General features: G+C 45.6%; 1 protein-coding gene across 1 annotated transcript; it reads right to left on the reverse strand.

The window, feature by feature from the left end:
* Positions 1-1794: 1794 nt before the first annotated feature.
* On the reverse strand, positions 1795-14614 carry LOC127215299 (integrin beta-1-binding protein 1). The gene is made up of 8 exons (XM_051175669.1): positions 14566-14614; positions 11152-11228; positions 9880-9983; positions 7847-7925; positions 5981-6114; positions 4007-4099; positions 3427-3576; positions 1795-3000 (listed from the first exon to the last, which is right to left on the reverse strand). Exons 3-8 carry the CDS (start codon positions 9949-9951, stop codon positions 2929-2931), a joined length of 600 nt encoding a protein of 199 aa, XP_051031626.1. The 5' UTR covers positions 9952-9983; positions 11152-11228; positions 14566-14614; the 3' UTR covers positions 1795-2928.
* Positions 14615-14620: the final 6 nt, after the last annotated feature.

The raw sequence follows: 14620 nt of genomic DNA on the forward strand, positions 1-14620 counted from the left end.
TGCTTGAGCAAATTTGGGGGATTCTTACAGCTTTCCTTAAGCCAGTTCTGACCTTGGTTAGCGTTAGTACAGTCAGTGTAGCAGGCCAGTACCATGCTGCTTCCTCTGTTGCCCTACCCTGAACTTTGTCCACAAATGGCATCTATTCACCTTTAAGTCATATATTCCTTTGAAACTCAGCCAGTGTCTGTTTAAAGCAACTTGGCAGTTTACATGTTAGCCTTGTACTTTTCTGGGCCCTGACCTATGAGGTGGCAGCCGCCATGATCTCCTGCATGTATGTATGACCCGTTGTGAACAGTCACACCTAACATACTACTGATGGGTTATTATGACATAGCAATTAGCAGTCTGTTCTGTGCCAGTGTTCTTGAACTACAGTTCCTGAATTTGGTTACAAACTAAGGATGATGGATTGCAAAACAGCCCTTTAAATAGTTTGTATGCCCTAGGTGTTTAGGATTTGCCTCCTTCAACGTTCCCCGTCTCGCAGAAAGCAACTATACACAAGTAGACTACGTGGTGCAGACCACGCTAAGCAGCACATTCCTCACTGTGTGTGTCCCGGTGCGTGCCACTGTCTCCCCTCCCAGCTCCCAAGGACACCTGCTCAGCTTAGTGTTTAGTCTTTAATAGGATTCTCCAAAAGGAATGGTGGTGGTAGCTACACTGTCTTGAAATCTAGCCTGTCCAATTGTTTGTATTTCAAGAGCATATCAGAAATCTGTCTTGCCTGGGGAGCCCCAAAGGTCCCAGTTGCACTACATAAGGCCATCACGTCACTTTTAAACTTACAATATGTGGGTGTGGGGGGAGGGGAACTAGGTTGTATTTGATAACAATCAAAACTCATTAGTTCATGAACTTGACTGTCATACCTCTATTTAATAAGTGTAAGCATAAAGGTCATAGTTGAGATATGGGAAATTCTGTCACTTTTTCGGGATGAAGAGGCAAGCATAGGGTGTGAACAGAAGCTGGAGTTGGAGCAAAAGGAATGGGTTGAAGTGTAGGCTTGGCAACAAGGCATGGATGCCGTCGCTGGCACTTGACTGGAGTAGCTCCGTCTTTACTCTTTGTGCCAGGCTCTTACAAGAACGGAGCTTCCCCTTTGTTTCAAAGAAAACAGGACAAACTGGAACGTTTTATGACGCTTCTGATTCTGGGTAAAAAAAAGTGTTAGATCTATAATTAAGTCAGTCTCCCTCCTCCTCCCTCTCCCTGAACACTACTCGTTATATTTCACTAGTTAATTTCTACCGTTTGAGCCCTTCTCCCAGTCACTTCTCGTAGACTTAAGAGCTTGAACAGACACATTTTGCACATTGCACTTCCCAGTACCTCTTTTACAGTGCTCCCCACCCCCTGCATCTGTACTGTCGGTCTTTGGAGACCCGGTGACAGGTCTAGGAGGAATCCAGTTGATTTATGTCAACATTTGAACTCCAGTCCCAAGCTAACTTGTGGGGTTCACTGGTACTTAAATGCCTAGGTAATATTTTTCCACTTTCTGGTGGTGCTATTGTGCGTGAACAGATAGTGCTTTTTACCAGAAGAGAAATTCTATTGACTTTCCTCCTAATTATCCTCTCTTAGTTATTTGCTCTTTGCAGATTGAGAAGAAAAAGTTAACTGAAAGCATTGTAGATATCTATTTATATTTAAAGTTTACATTTCACAGGAGTCAGCTGTGGAATTCGGGCTTCTTTTTATTTTTTTATTTTTTTGCCACTTTCCATCAGGTCTGAGTTGGAGGGAAGATGACTCAGAAATATGATGCACAGACTAGTGTGATCTGTTGAGAGTGGAGAGTGACCTGCAGCCTAGGATGCTCTCTTGAGATGTATGATATTCAATTCATTCACTTGATGATTGATTACTTTGGTCAAGTTGCTGTTGAGGGTGGAGAGTGACCTGCAGCCTAGAATGCTATTTTGAGATGTATGATATTCAATTCATTCACTTAATTACTTTGGTCTAGTTGCAGCGCAACTGTATATACTGTATAACCTAAACGGATTATTTTCATTGTCCTTAATGCAGTGGTTTATAATTAGAGCATGTCTAATAAATTGACTTCCCTTTAACCAGACATTTGACTGGAAAAAAATAAAATTCTTTTTAAATTGACATGGTTTTCATCTTTAAGTGTTAGCTATTGGCACTGGACAGAGGGTGTGAACTGTGAGATCCTTTTAAAGCCATTTGCCAAAACCAGCAGGCATCCTCCAATGTAGACACTAGTGCGCTGGATATTATGCAGACAGGACCCTTCTGCTGGGGGTGCTTTTTGTCCTGACACTGCTGTCATTATTCCAAGGTCATGTGAAATTGAAGTCCCCAATTCAAACCTATGCCTGCCCAAACCCAGATTACCACACAAGTGACCCAAGTCCCTGGGAAGGGTTAGGGTGCAAGTCTCATTCAGAGTGAACTTCTGTGACATATCAGTGTTAATTAGACTTTTTTTGTATTTTAAAAAGACAACAGGGGGTTCTTTATCTCTTTATTTTTTAGGTTTTATTATGTATATGTGTGAGTGGCTGCATATATGTATGTACACCACATGTATGACTGGTACCTGAGGAACCTAGAGGGGGGAGTCGGCTCTCCTGGAACTGGAATTACAGGCAGTTTTGAGCCATCGTGTGAGTACTGAGAACTGAACCCAAGTCTTCTGCAAGTGCTCTTAACTCCTAAGCCATCTGTCCAGCCCCAAGGTTTCTTTTTAGCTCAGAAAGTAGGTAATTTATTAGATGTTAATCCACTGTAAATGACAACCAATATTTTACACACTACTTTTCTTCAGAAAACTGGGGGGGGGGGGGTCCTTACACCCTCTAATAGTCCACAGCTGCAAATGGAAAGCAGGGAGACTCAGGACCAGGTAAGTTCTCACATGGGTCAGTTTCTACTTGACTGCAGAGTTCAGGACTTCTCCGATGTCAACACAGAGTCAAATGCTGTGGATAAGACCTTGCAGATTGCTTGGGCTTGCTCCTGCATTGTACAAAGAGATACAATGTTACGAATATGACAAAACACATTGTACGGGATTCTCAAGGAAATAATGATACATCTCTAGGAAACTTAATCCAACTACATCACATTGCTTCTCCCGGAAACCTACACATCAGCACCTGCCCAGCCAGTAAACGTCTGAGATGGGCAGACAGTACTGGCTCATACTATGCCCTGAGCCTGAGAAGATGGCAGCTCACGAGTAGAGGGAGCGAGCTCTGACCCAGCCCAGATCAGTGTTGCTGGGCAGGAGCAGTTCTCAGTCTGCCTAAGTAGCTGCTGACCTGGGGTTTATTAATTCTGAGGACCGCCAGTGGGGGTGACATTTCCTCGGCCTTAGGAAGCTGTGGAAGAGTCACAGTCACCATTTCACCTGTCAAACGGGAACAAACCAAGGTGTCTCACCAGGCTGTTACACTGGTAAACCCACAGGCTGTATTCTTCCTTGCTTGCATCCGTGGTCTTGAGTGCCAGCAAGCTCTTGCCCGCTCCCAGGCCATCGTCATAGCACACCATCCGGATGATTAGATATAGGGCATGCCTGTGCAGAACACCCTGTGGAGATCACAAGTCCTTCAGGAAGCTGGGGCATGGCTGTCAGTGTTCCTAGTTCTCAGGGAGTATGTTCTTCCCATGCAGAATGAATTGGGGGAAAGAACTACAGTTTCTCAGAACAATGGTATGCCTAGTTATGGGATGACTTGCTCTCAGGGTCACACTTTCCTGTTTAAACCAGAGAATTAGGAACAAGGTCATCTAACTGACCTCATCTCTGGCCTCTACACCAACCAACAGTGAGGGGGGGGGAGGGGAAGGGGGGTGTGTCCCTACATGAAACACCATGTATGTTGGGAACACAAAGAAGGTCATGTTGGCCCTAAGGAATGGGCAGAGCTTAACAACAGCCACCACCCAGGACACAGGAGACCCAAGCCCGAGTGCACCCTGAAAGGCTGGGACTCTGGGTTTCCTAGAATGTACTTACATGCAGATCCGTGGTTGAGACTTTTATGCCGTACTTAGAAACACCCAGAATAAACTCCTCCTCCAGGGGAACAAAAGGCAACTTTCCATCTTGCTGTAAAGTGGAAGTAAACCACAGCACACACATGAAAATGACATGACCATCTTAAGTTAGACTGGTTGCTTCTGTTACCACAGCCTCAGACCCTTTAGACTCAGTCTACACAAGCACTTGTCCCAAATTCAGACTGATCCTCTCCCGTGTACTATCCTGTCCTTTTGTGATATAAACCCTAATGGCAAATGGAGAGCCTAGCCACAGATCTTGGTGACATTAAAATATTTACATTATTAAGCCACACAAGCTTTTAGTCCTAGCACCCAGGAGCAGAGGCAGAAGGATCTCGTGAGTTCAGGGCCAGCCTGGACTGTAGTTAGGATAGCCAGGACTATGTACCTTGTCTCAAAACAAACAAAATTTACACTACTCAGATTTGCAAATCCTCAAAGCTTATCTTAGTATCAGTACAGGGAACGGTCAGGAAGTTGGATAGCAGGTGCCATCTTTCTCACGGTCATTTTCTGTCTGACTGCTGAGATACATCTTGCTAACTATGGATCCAGGAGCTCAGAAGGACAAGCTGTTGACAAATCAACTCTGCTCATAAAACTATCTATCAACAGTCTGAGCTGTTCAGAAACAAAACAGTGGGTGATAACTAACTAATCATTGCCCATTCCAAGCAGATCAACTGGTCTCATCTACCTAAGAATGCTGCCTAATTTGTCTTCTCTCAAGAAAGATATTACTGGCAGGTAATAGGTGTTCTGCATTGTACATGTTTTCATGGGATGAAGAATTACAGTAATTGAGGCATGGCCAGATGCATCAGTCCTTGGCCCTCCCAGTATCAGTAACACCCTGCCGATCTTCTCACAGATTTAAGACTGAAAATAATGGTACTGTCAATAATGACTTTGGGTTCTCTATGTTGTCCTGGCTGTCCTGGCCCTTGCTGTACGAACCACGATGGCCTTCAACTCACAGAGAATCTCCTGAAGTGTAAGGTAAATGTAGAGATTTTATAATTTTATGTTATACACAGTACAGTATTATCTTTGTTTTTCTATTTTTGCAAGGTACATATTTTAATGTCTGTGGGTGTTTGCCTTATGTATGTATGTGTGCCATGAGCATGCAATGCATGCCTGAGGAAGCTGGAAGAGGGGGTTGTGCCCCTGGAGCTGCAGTTATGGATGACTATAAGTTGCCATCTTCGTCCTGGCAACAGAACCTGGGCCCTCTGCAGGAGCAGCCATTGCTCTTAATCACCAAGCTACCTTTCCAGCTCTGCAATGGTTATTATTATTTTTTTTTTCATTTTACTTTCCTGACATGAGTATACTTTTGAAGCCCCTCTCACCTTAATTCTTGTTGGAAATGAAGTATAAAAAAAGAAGATACAAACTGGGCGTTGGTGGCGCACACCTTTAGTCCCAGCAGTCAGGAGGCAGAGGTAGGGGGATCTCTTGAGTTCAACGCTAGCCTGATCTAGAGTTCCAGGACATCCAGGAATACACAGAGTAACCCTGTCTGGAAAACAACAAAAGAACAACAGAAGATATTTTTGGTCCATGTCATGAGTTTTTAAACCAGTGAAACCAATTCAGCAGAGTAAGGTTTTGGCCGATTGTTTTACAAGAATCTACCATCTAAGCTGTGACTGCATTAAGTTCTTCAGTAAACCAGACCAGTCAAACACAAGAGGTAAAAGTTCTATGCCTGGATAAAGACACTCTCCTGTGAGGCTTCCCTCCCCAGAGGACCTTGCATGGTCTACAACTCAGTGCTGTCCCAGGATGAGACACAGGCTTCAGCCAAATACAGTGAGTACCCTACAGGAGACCCAAGGGAAACATTTTCCATCAAGGCCACACACTCAGCACCATCACAACCAGAGGCTTCCATTGGAATCCATTTTGTTCTGCCACTCACCTGGGCAACATCTATATAATTTATCAGGTCTAGTGGTCCCTGAAGACTCTTCCCCTGAGACAGGTCCAGTTTCTCGATGGCACCAACATACTTTATTCGAAACTCGGCACATGTGTCTAAATTGTTGCTTTGCCCTAAGATAACAACAGACTTGAAAAGCAGTGTCTACTTTACAGAACATTTTCTTTCTTTCTTTCTTTCTTTCTTTCTTTCTTTCTTTCTTTCTTTTTTTAAAGAGATTTAATTACATTTTACGTGTACAGGTGTCTTACCTACATCTACACAAATGTAATGCAATGCCTGAAAAGGCCAGAAAAGGGTGCTGGATCGCCTGGACTTGGAGTTGCAGACAGTAGGGAGCTGCCATGAGGTTGCTGGGAACTGAACCAGGGCCCCTTCTGCAAGAGTAGCTGGTGCTCCTAACCTCTCAGCCATCTGGAGCCCATTTCATTTTGAAACAGACTCTCCCTCTGTTTGCCAGGATGGTTTAAAAGCACAGAGAGCTACCTATCCCAGTCTCCTAGAGTGCCAAGATTAAAGGCACACTCCACCACGTTAGCTATTTATTTATTTAGTTATTTATTTATGCTGGTTTAAGGCAGGTTTTCACCATCTAGCTCTGGCTAGCCTGGAACTTACCAAGTAGACTAAGATGGCCTCAAGCTCATAGAGATTCACCTGCCTCTAAGCACTTGGATTAAAGGTGGACACCACTATGCCTGGCTCTACACCCAGTTTCTTAGTTACAAGTTTCTAAATGAAAGATTTCTTGATACAATAGAGAAGAATGTCAAATTCTACTGAGCTTTTCCTCAGGGCTGGCCACACCAGATGTATAAAAGCCTTGATGACAGGGGCACATGAACACTGGTAACCTTCATTTCAACACAAGCAAAATCTAAAAGCCAACTAGATAGTGAATGGCAGCTTTACGATGCATAACTATACCTTTTGGTTCCTTTTACTTCATCCCATGATTCAGGACACATTCAGTCAGAGATAACAACTTCTTTTTTAAAAATATGTGTAGAATAATGTTAGAAGTCCCTTAACAGATGGCAATAAAATCCAGCCAGTTCAGAAACTGCCTCAAACCACTCCTGACACCTGCCATGCTACGGAAGTGCAGTGCAATTGCATTGACACCGTGAAAACAATGCCAACTTTTCACACCCAGAGGTAAAGATAATGAATTTTATGTGACATCATTTTAGGTAAAATGAAAATGAAAAGAGTGTATTTCCAATTATCAGCTATTTATAGAGCTTGGTTAAGAGTCTCCTAGTTTCTAAGGCGCTACCAATTTCAGGCAGTTGTGTAACTAACTGCACATGTCTTGGACACATGTCCTCATTACCCGTGTGTCCTCTGCCATCTCAACCAAGGTGTCTGGAAGCAGCCCTTGAGATTAATGGTTCCTTTTTTGTTTTTTGAGACAGGGTTCTTCTATGTAGCCTTGGCTGTCCTGGAACTTGCTCTGTAGAGCAGGCTAGCCTCGAACTCACAGAGATCCACCTGCCTCTACCTCCCAAATGCTGGGATCAAAGGCGTGTGCCACAAACACCCAACCTAAACCCTTCTCCACTAACACATCTGTCCCACACTCAAAACCATTTAAGTCCAAGTGTAACCCAGTCCCTGCTACCTATTAAAATGCTTGCTGTCAGACCTACTGAGAGCACTTTGCCTAAGTGCCTCTGGCAAGCTCCTACCACACTACACTTTTGCCCATCTCACCAAGTTTCAGAACTTTCCAGAAGTGGCAGTTGGGAGGAAGAAAAACCAGGGTAGGAGGCCTTGCTCTGCCACACAAGACCACGAGAGTAAACACAAGAGCAATCACCAAGTCACCTGTTCCCCTCGTACCTGAGCTTTTGGTGGAGTCAGTATCGAGGCTGGCAACAGTGCTGGATCTCGAAAGACCCCCAAGGCTGGAATCCATGGACTGAGAAGAAACACAGTAAGTCATACATCTCTCTGATGCAAATTACTTATTAAGCTGAGGGGACACAATATCTGGTTAGTTATTAAAGCAGACTGACCGTAGCCAAAGACATTTTCCACAGCAAACGTCAAAAGCCACATGACACATGATGTTGGTATCTTCAATCTAAGGCTTAGCCATCAGCTCCCAACTCCTAATTTTTGTGACCTCCTCCTCCTGCTGTCCTGTTATTTCCATGGAACCTCAGAACAACCCCATGCATAAAGCCAGTCACAATCAATGTCCCTGTCCCTGTCCAACACTGAGAGGAAACCAAGTAAGTCTCCCCGTTCCTAATCTGGCCCTCGGCAATTACTCCCTCTAGTTTCTGGTACACAGCATGGCAGTCCTTGTGAACAGAACAACAAACCTGGTAGCCAAATTTAAAACTGTGCAATTAGTTCACTGGGCTCTACTGTCGGTGTTGTTCATGTCTGTAGAAAAGGCATTCTGGTAAAGCCCTGACTTAGAATGTCAGTGTTCCACAAATCCACTGGCACTGCCAGACTACCGTCAGTCTGACACATGGAGCTTAACCAATCCTGGGGAAGGAAATACTGTTGAGCACATAAACCCTGAACTCTGAGAGATCTCACCTCTCTATGTCTGCAATTTCTTTTCTTTCCTTTTGGTTTGTTTGTTTGGGACAGGGTTTCTCTATGGCTTTGAAGCCTGTCCTGGAACTAACTCTGTAGACCAGGCAGGCCTCGAACTCACAGAGATCTTCCTGCCTCTGCTTCCCGAGTGCTGGGATTAAAGGCGTGGGCCACCACCGCCTGGACTATGCCTGCAATTTCTATCATTTAAAAATAACATTTTATGGATTGCTGAAGGTACAGCTCTTCTGGAGGACCTGAGTTCAGTTCCTGGTGCCCACAGCAACTCAGAACCCACCTTAACTCCAGTTTCTGGGTTCCAATGCCTTCTTTTAGACTCTGTATGTAGCTACAGTCACCTGCATAACCTCCCCATATATGTACAAGTAACTGAAAAAAATTTAGAGCCAAGCATGGTGGCCCATACCTGTAATTCCAGCACATAGGAAGTGAAGAGTCAGGAGATGAAGGTTATGCTTCAGGACTCCTTGCTGTGAGTTTGAGACCAGTCTGAGCTACCTGAGACCCTATTTGAAGGATGAGGAGGAAAAAGGAGGCTACATACGGGTCAATGAGGTAAGGGCACTTGTTGCCCAAGCCTGACAAGATGAGTTCAGTCCCCACAGTCCATATGATGGAAGCTGTGGTGATCTGAATAGGTATGGTCCCCATTGAGCCATGAGTTTGAATGCTTGGCCCATAGGAGTGACACTTATCTAGAAGTGTGGCCTTACTGGAGGAAGTGTGTCACTGTGGAGGTGGGCTTTGAGGTCTTATATGCTCCAACTACACCCAGCCATAGTTCACTTCCTGCTGCCTGTGGATCCAGATGTAGAGCTCTCAGCTCCTTCTCCAGCACCAAGTCTGTCTGTGTGCTGCCATGCTCCCTGCCATGACAATGATGCACTAAACCTCTGAACTGTAAGCCAGCTCCAATTAAGTGTTTTCTTTCATAAGAGCTGCCGTGGTCATGGTGTCTCTTCACACAGTAGAAGCCCTGACTAAGGCAGAGACCTATAAGCAACTCCTGCCAGTAGCCCATCTGACCTCCACACATGTGCAGAGACACCTCAATCCCTCAAACACAAAGTTTAAAAAAGACCTTTTTAATCTTAAATCAGTGTGCTTTAGTGAGATCACACATAGCTTTAGTCCCATTTAGTTGAGTGAATTTAAGAATTTCAGTAAATTACCAAAATTGTAAAATTAGAGCAAGCCCAGAGTGTCAGGTGAGGTGAATAACCAGGACATGGTGTGGGCAGCACCGAGTGCCGTCCTCAGTGCTCTGAGCCTCTGTCTGTCTGTCCCTGTTCTCCTACCTTGCTCTTCATGCTGACTTCACTGCTCTGGGAACTGCTGCTGCTGTGTCGCTTCTTGCCTTTGCGAAACATCTTTCACCATAGCTTGATCCAGAGACGCCGCCCTGGAGGAAGGAGTGTTTCCAGTGTTGTCAAGAAGAGCAGCATCTGGCCAGGCGGTCATGGCACACGACTTTGATCCCAGCACTCGGGAGGCAGGGGCAGGCGGATCTCTGAGTTCAAGGCCAGCCTGGTCTACAGAGTGAGTTGTAGACCAGCAAGGGCTACATAGATCAGGTCTCACAAAACCGAAAAAAAGTACAAGGAAAGGACACTCGACTGCAGATCATGTTCCGCACAGCACAGACAGAAACCACCAGCCCTTTCCAGGTCTGTGGGTGCATTGTTTTTACTTCCCTTGGATGCTGTTCTTTTTCATCCCTTTCTTCTGTTGCATTATACAGTGCTGCTCTGGGAATGTGGCTGTGTGGTTCAGCACTTGCCTAGCAATGTGTGAGAGCCTGGCTTCAATTCCTACTGTTCCCTCAAAGACTTTACAGAAGGGCTGGAGAGTTAGAGCGCCTGTTGCTCTTCTAGAGGACCTGGGTTTGGTTCCCAGCACTGACATCAGGTGGCTCACAACCACTCCAGCTCTAGCTCCAGAAGATCCAATGTACTCTTCTGGTCTCTGACGGCACCTGCATACCTATGGTGTATACACAAAGACACACATGCACATTAGAAACATGTATACATACAATTTACAAAGAAAAACAGGGCAGAGAGTTGGCTCAATGGTTAAGAGCAGTTGCTGCTCTTACATTTTGAGGCAAGGTCTCTCTGGCCCCGCTGGCCTTGAACTCAATGTATGACCTAGGATGACCCAAACTCCTGGCCCTCCCACCTCTACCTCTAGGATGCTGAGATTACAGGCATGCATTGCCTGTCCTCTTCCACATCCCATGGGACTGAATCCTGCTATGCAGCCCAGGCTAACCCTGAACTCATGATTCTCTTGTCTGAGTTTCTAAGGGCTGGGATGACAGGCAGAGACTGCCATGCCTTGTGAAATGGTCACTTTTCTTTTTGTAGAGACAAGTCCTAAGTAAAAAGGTGACATAAAAGGCACTCTCAGGTGTCAGCTCCTCACCTCCCTGCAACAAGATCGAGCTTGTGTAGATGAGGGAGTCTTGACCCAGGTTTCAACTTGGAGTTTTTGAAAAAGCAATCTAAACACATTTTACCCAAACCCAATCTCTATAGATCATGCTTATCCCAGAACCAAACACTTACTTGTGTTGTTCTCCAAGGTTCTACACAGCTTCCCCTTCCCCTGATGTGCCCAATCCTTCCCAGGCTGAACAGTGGACCTAGCAGAGGAAGAGAACCCAGAAGTGGGTAGAGGACTACAAACAAGCTCAGGGTTTCTGTTTGTCCTTGTAGAACCCCCTCTCAGCCCACCTTCTAGGCTACCTGCCATGGCAGCCTGAGCATGAGAGTTTAGTCAGCCTCTCATTGCTTACTTTATTTGAAGCAAGAAGGACTGACTCATTCAGTCAGTAGGCACTGTGGTGGTTGGAAAGAAAATGGCTCCCTCAGGAAGTGGCACTTTTAGGAGGTGTGGCCTTGTTGGAGGAGGTGGGCTTGAGGTCTCCCATGCTCAAGATACTGCTCATTGTCTCAGACCATTTCCTGTTGCCTGCTACTTCTCCAGCACTATGTCTGCCTGAACACTGCTATGTCCCATCATGACGATGATGGACTAAACCTCTGAACTGTGAGATACCCTAATTAAATGTTTCCCTTTATAAGAGTTGCCGTGGTCATGGTGTCTCTTCACAGCAATAGAAACCCTAAGACAGGCAGTAAGCACCTAGGTGCTGTGGACAAAGCTGACCTTGGGGTGGGCGTGCTGTGTGTCCAATTTTAGTGGGAGTGAGAAGATCAATAAGTATAACTCAACTATTAGAGAACTATAATTCCCATGAGGAAAACTAGAAGAGAAAAGGATGGGTAGGGGCAGGGGAAAGAGTGTCCAAGGCCAGGCAGGCCACCAAAAAGCATGGTGTGAGTGTAACAGTATACAACGGTGTTTCCAGAGCAGTCAAGGACAGGGTTAGTGTTGTGCTTTACAGACCCTCAATGGGCGCCCACTATGGAACTAACTGCCTGGAGTGAGAGCAAAGGGAGTGAAAGGTTATTCAACTACCGTGCAGAAGTTGTTGCAAAGGAATACTCCACATCAAATGACACCTGCGGTCAGGAGAGCCTCAGCACTGGGCCTTTGCCAAATTAGGCTGACCCAGCAGCACCATGGAGTAGCCTGTGATAGTTAAAGTGCTGGTTGATGACATCCCTAGACACATTATATTTTAGTGCAGGCCTCTTGGTATCTATAGATGATCGGTTCCATAACCACACAAAATGCCTATAATCTACACCCACCCGCTTTAAATCACTTCTAAATTATTTAGTGTAACTAGGCAAGCACTCTCCACATTATATCTGATGTAAGTGCTACAGAAACAGTTGATGTGGCGTATTGTTTAGAAAATAATGATAAGGGAAGGGCTCCACTTTTTGGTACAGTGGAACGTTGGTCTTCTTTTCACAATGCAGATTTAGAAATGTGGTGCAGGGTCCTGGTGGCGCACACCTTTGAACCCAGCACTCAGGAGGCAGGCAATCTCTGTGTTCAAGGACAGCCTGGTCTACAGAGTGAGTTCCAGGATAGCCAGGGCTACACAGAGAAACCATGTCTCAAAAAAAAAAAAAAAAAAAAAAAAAAAAAAACAACCCAAACATTAAAGCAGTGAGTATGTGGGATTGAGAACCCATTAGATTTGGAGATATGATTACATATATAAATGAATACTTACATATTAATTTTTAAAAAGTTACTTAAAAATAAAATCTGGTTCTATTGTTAGTAGATTCCTGAAGCATACCCACAAACCCTTGGCAATGATTTGAATATCACTATGACCTTTGCAACATCTTTCTTCCCAGCATCAATCCAGGAACTTGAAGGGAAAAGAATTGGTTAGTCTTTGGTATCTAGTGCTTTTCTAGACACGTGTATTTAAGCAAATTATTCTTGCTTCCAAATTATTAATGCATAAAAATGAGCTGGGGGATGCTGTCTGTCATCTAGATGTTACAGGAGTTCATCAAATGCAAAACTATCGAAGGCTGAACATACCACCCTCCCTCCAGATGTGCTCCTCCCTCATCTCTCCTACTCAGGCAATTAAGCAGTCACTGATAGAAACCAGAAAACCATCAATCCCTCACCACTCTTCAGCCTCCAATTACACACCAGGACCCCTGAGTACATTGTAGAACCCTCCGCCATGGCTCTATAACCAGCCCCACATCTTTGCTGGATTAATAGCATTCTTTTCAGCACAAACATGATGAATTTCTATCTAGAAAATGCCCAAGTACGAAGTTTGATACATTTAAGGAACCCACAACTCCATTGAAGAAACTTGAGAATAAAGTCTTTACCTTAGAAAAAAACAAAAACAAACAAACCAAAAAACTGTGTGTAGGAGCAGGATCCCCCGGAGCTGGTGGCAAGCTACTGGACATGGGTGCTTGGAACCGAACTTAGATCCTCAACAATAGCAAGCAGTACAGCTTCTTAACTACTGAGCCAACTCTCTGGTTAAGTGATCTTGTCCTACAGGATTTGAGGATCTAAGACCTGCTCTCGCATTTTAGCCAAAAAGATGACAAAGATTTCTTTCAAGCCCGGGTCAAAGAGCACTTTTAGTGCAGGAAAGCTTTCACTGAGTCCCCACAATAATGGACTAAAGAAGGTCAAATCTCAGTTCATCGGTCAGGAATGCAAAGCCGCTTTGGTTCTTAGCGGTAAGCTCCTTGTGTGCTCTTACGCTCCGCTCTAACTTCCCTCCCTCAGAACTCTTCATTTTATGTCCTTTGGCAGCTACCTGCCTCTCACAATTTCCTTCAGGCCTCTTCTAAGAAAGCTTTCCTTGGATTTCCAGGTTGGACTAAAGGACCCACTGCTTGAATGAACATCAGATTCACAGCATTAAAATATGCTATCCAACTAGTCCAAGGCGGGGCTGGGGTTGCTCTCAGTGGATAGACAGGCTAGCGGAGGGTTCTGAGAATTACCTTGGGAGATGATAGGCAAAACACAACTAGTACTAAACATCCAACATCACCAAACGCAACACCAGGCACTCCAGAAACCGCTAGCTCTCACTCCCGCCCAGGAGAATCAGCCGGTCCCCAGGGTCATCTGCGCCTCCGGGGTAGTGGGAACGCCCAGCTGCGCACACACGAGGCCGCCAAACCCAGACTCGATAACTTCCCCACTTCAGAAAGTTAACTTGGGAACCCAAACAAAAGCAGGCTTCCAAAGCAAAGCTCTGCACACAAGCTCCCACAAGCAGAGGTGCAAACAGCCGACGCCAAACCCAGTGTCGGGGTGCAGCAGCAATCCGAGGGAGGCCTCAGGGCCCTTTCTGAGCCTGGTCCCCGGGGAGGCGGGCGGCGGACCTGTCACGGGAACACGGGTCCCTCCCTGACCGGGCACCGAGGCTCCTCTTCCTCTCCCCGGTTTGCATTCAGTCGGTGCCTCCGCCTCGGGACGTGGGGTGGGGGACGGGCGCTCCGGGAGACCCCTCCCTCCCTCCGCCCGCACCGCACCGCCCGGCCCGATTCGGTTCTCACCTCGCCGCCTGTGTTCGGCCCCGGGCCTCCCGCGCTTCGCGGGGTGTGAAATGGT

The sequence above is a fragment of the Phodopus roborovskii genome, unplaced genomic scaffold (assembly GCF_943737965.1).
Source record: "Phodopus roborovskii unplaced genomic scaffold, PHOROB, whole genome shotgun sequence".
NCBI lineage: Eukaryota > Metazoa > Chordata > Mammalia > Rodentia > Cricetidae > Phodopus > Phodopus roborovskii.

Bases quoted from the DNA above. Each gene is read 5' to 3' on its own strand.
- LOC127215299 (XM_051175669.1), bottom strand. From the start codon at position 9,951: ATGTTTCGCAAAGGCAAGAAGCGACACAGCAGCAGCAGTTCCCAGAGC. The intron at 7,926-9,879 runs GTAGGAGAACAG...GTTTCTTCTCAG, and splicing joins AAGTCAGCATGAAGAGCAAG to TCCATGGATTCCAGCCTTGG. The intron at 6,115-7,846 runs GTACGAGGGGAA...TTGTTATCTTAG, and splicing joins TGACTCCACCAAAAGCTCAG to GGCAAAGCAACAATTTAGAC.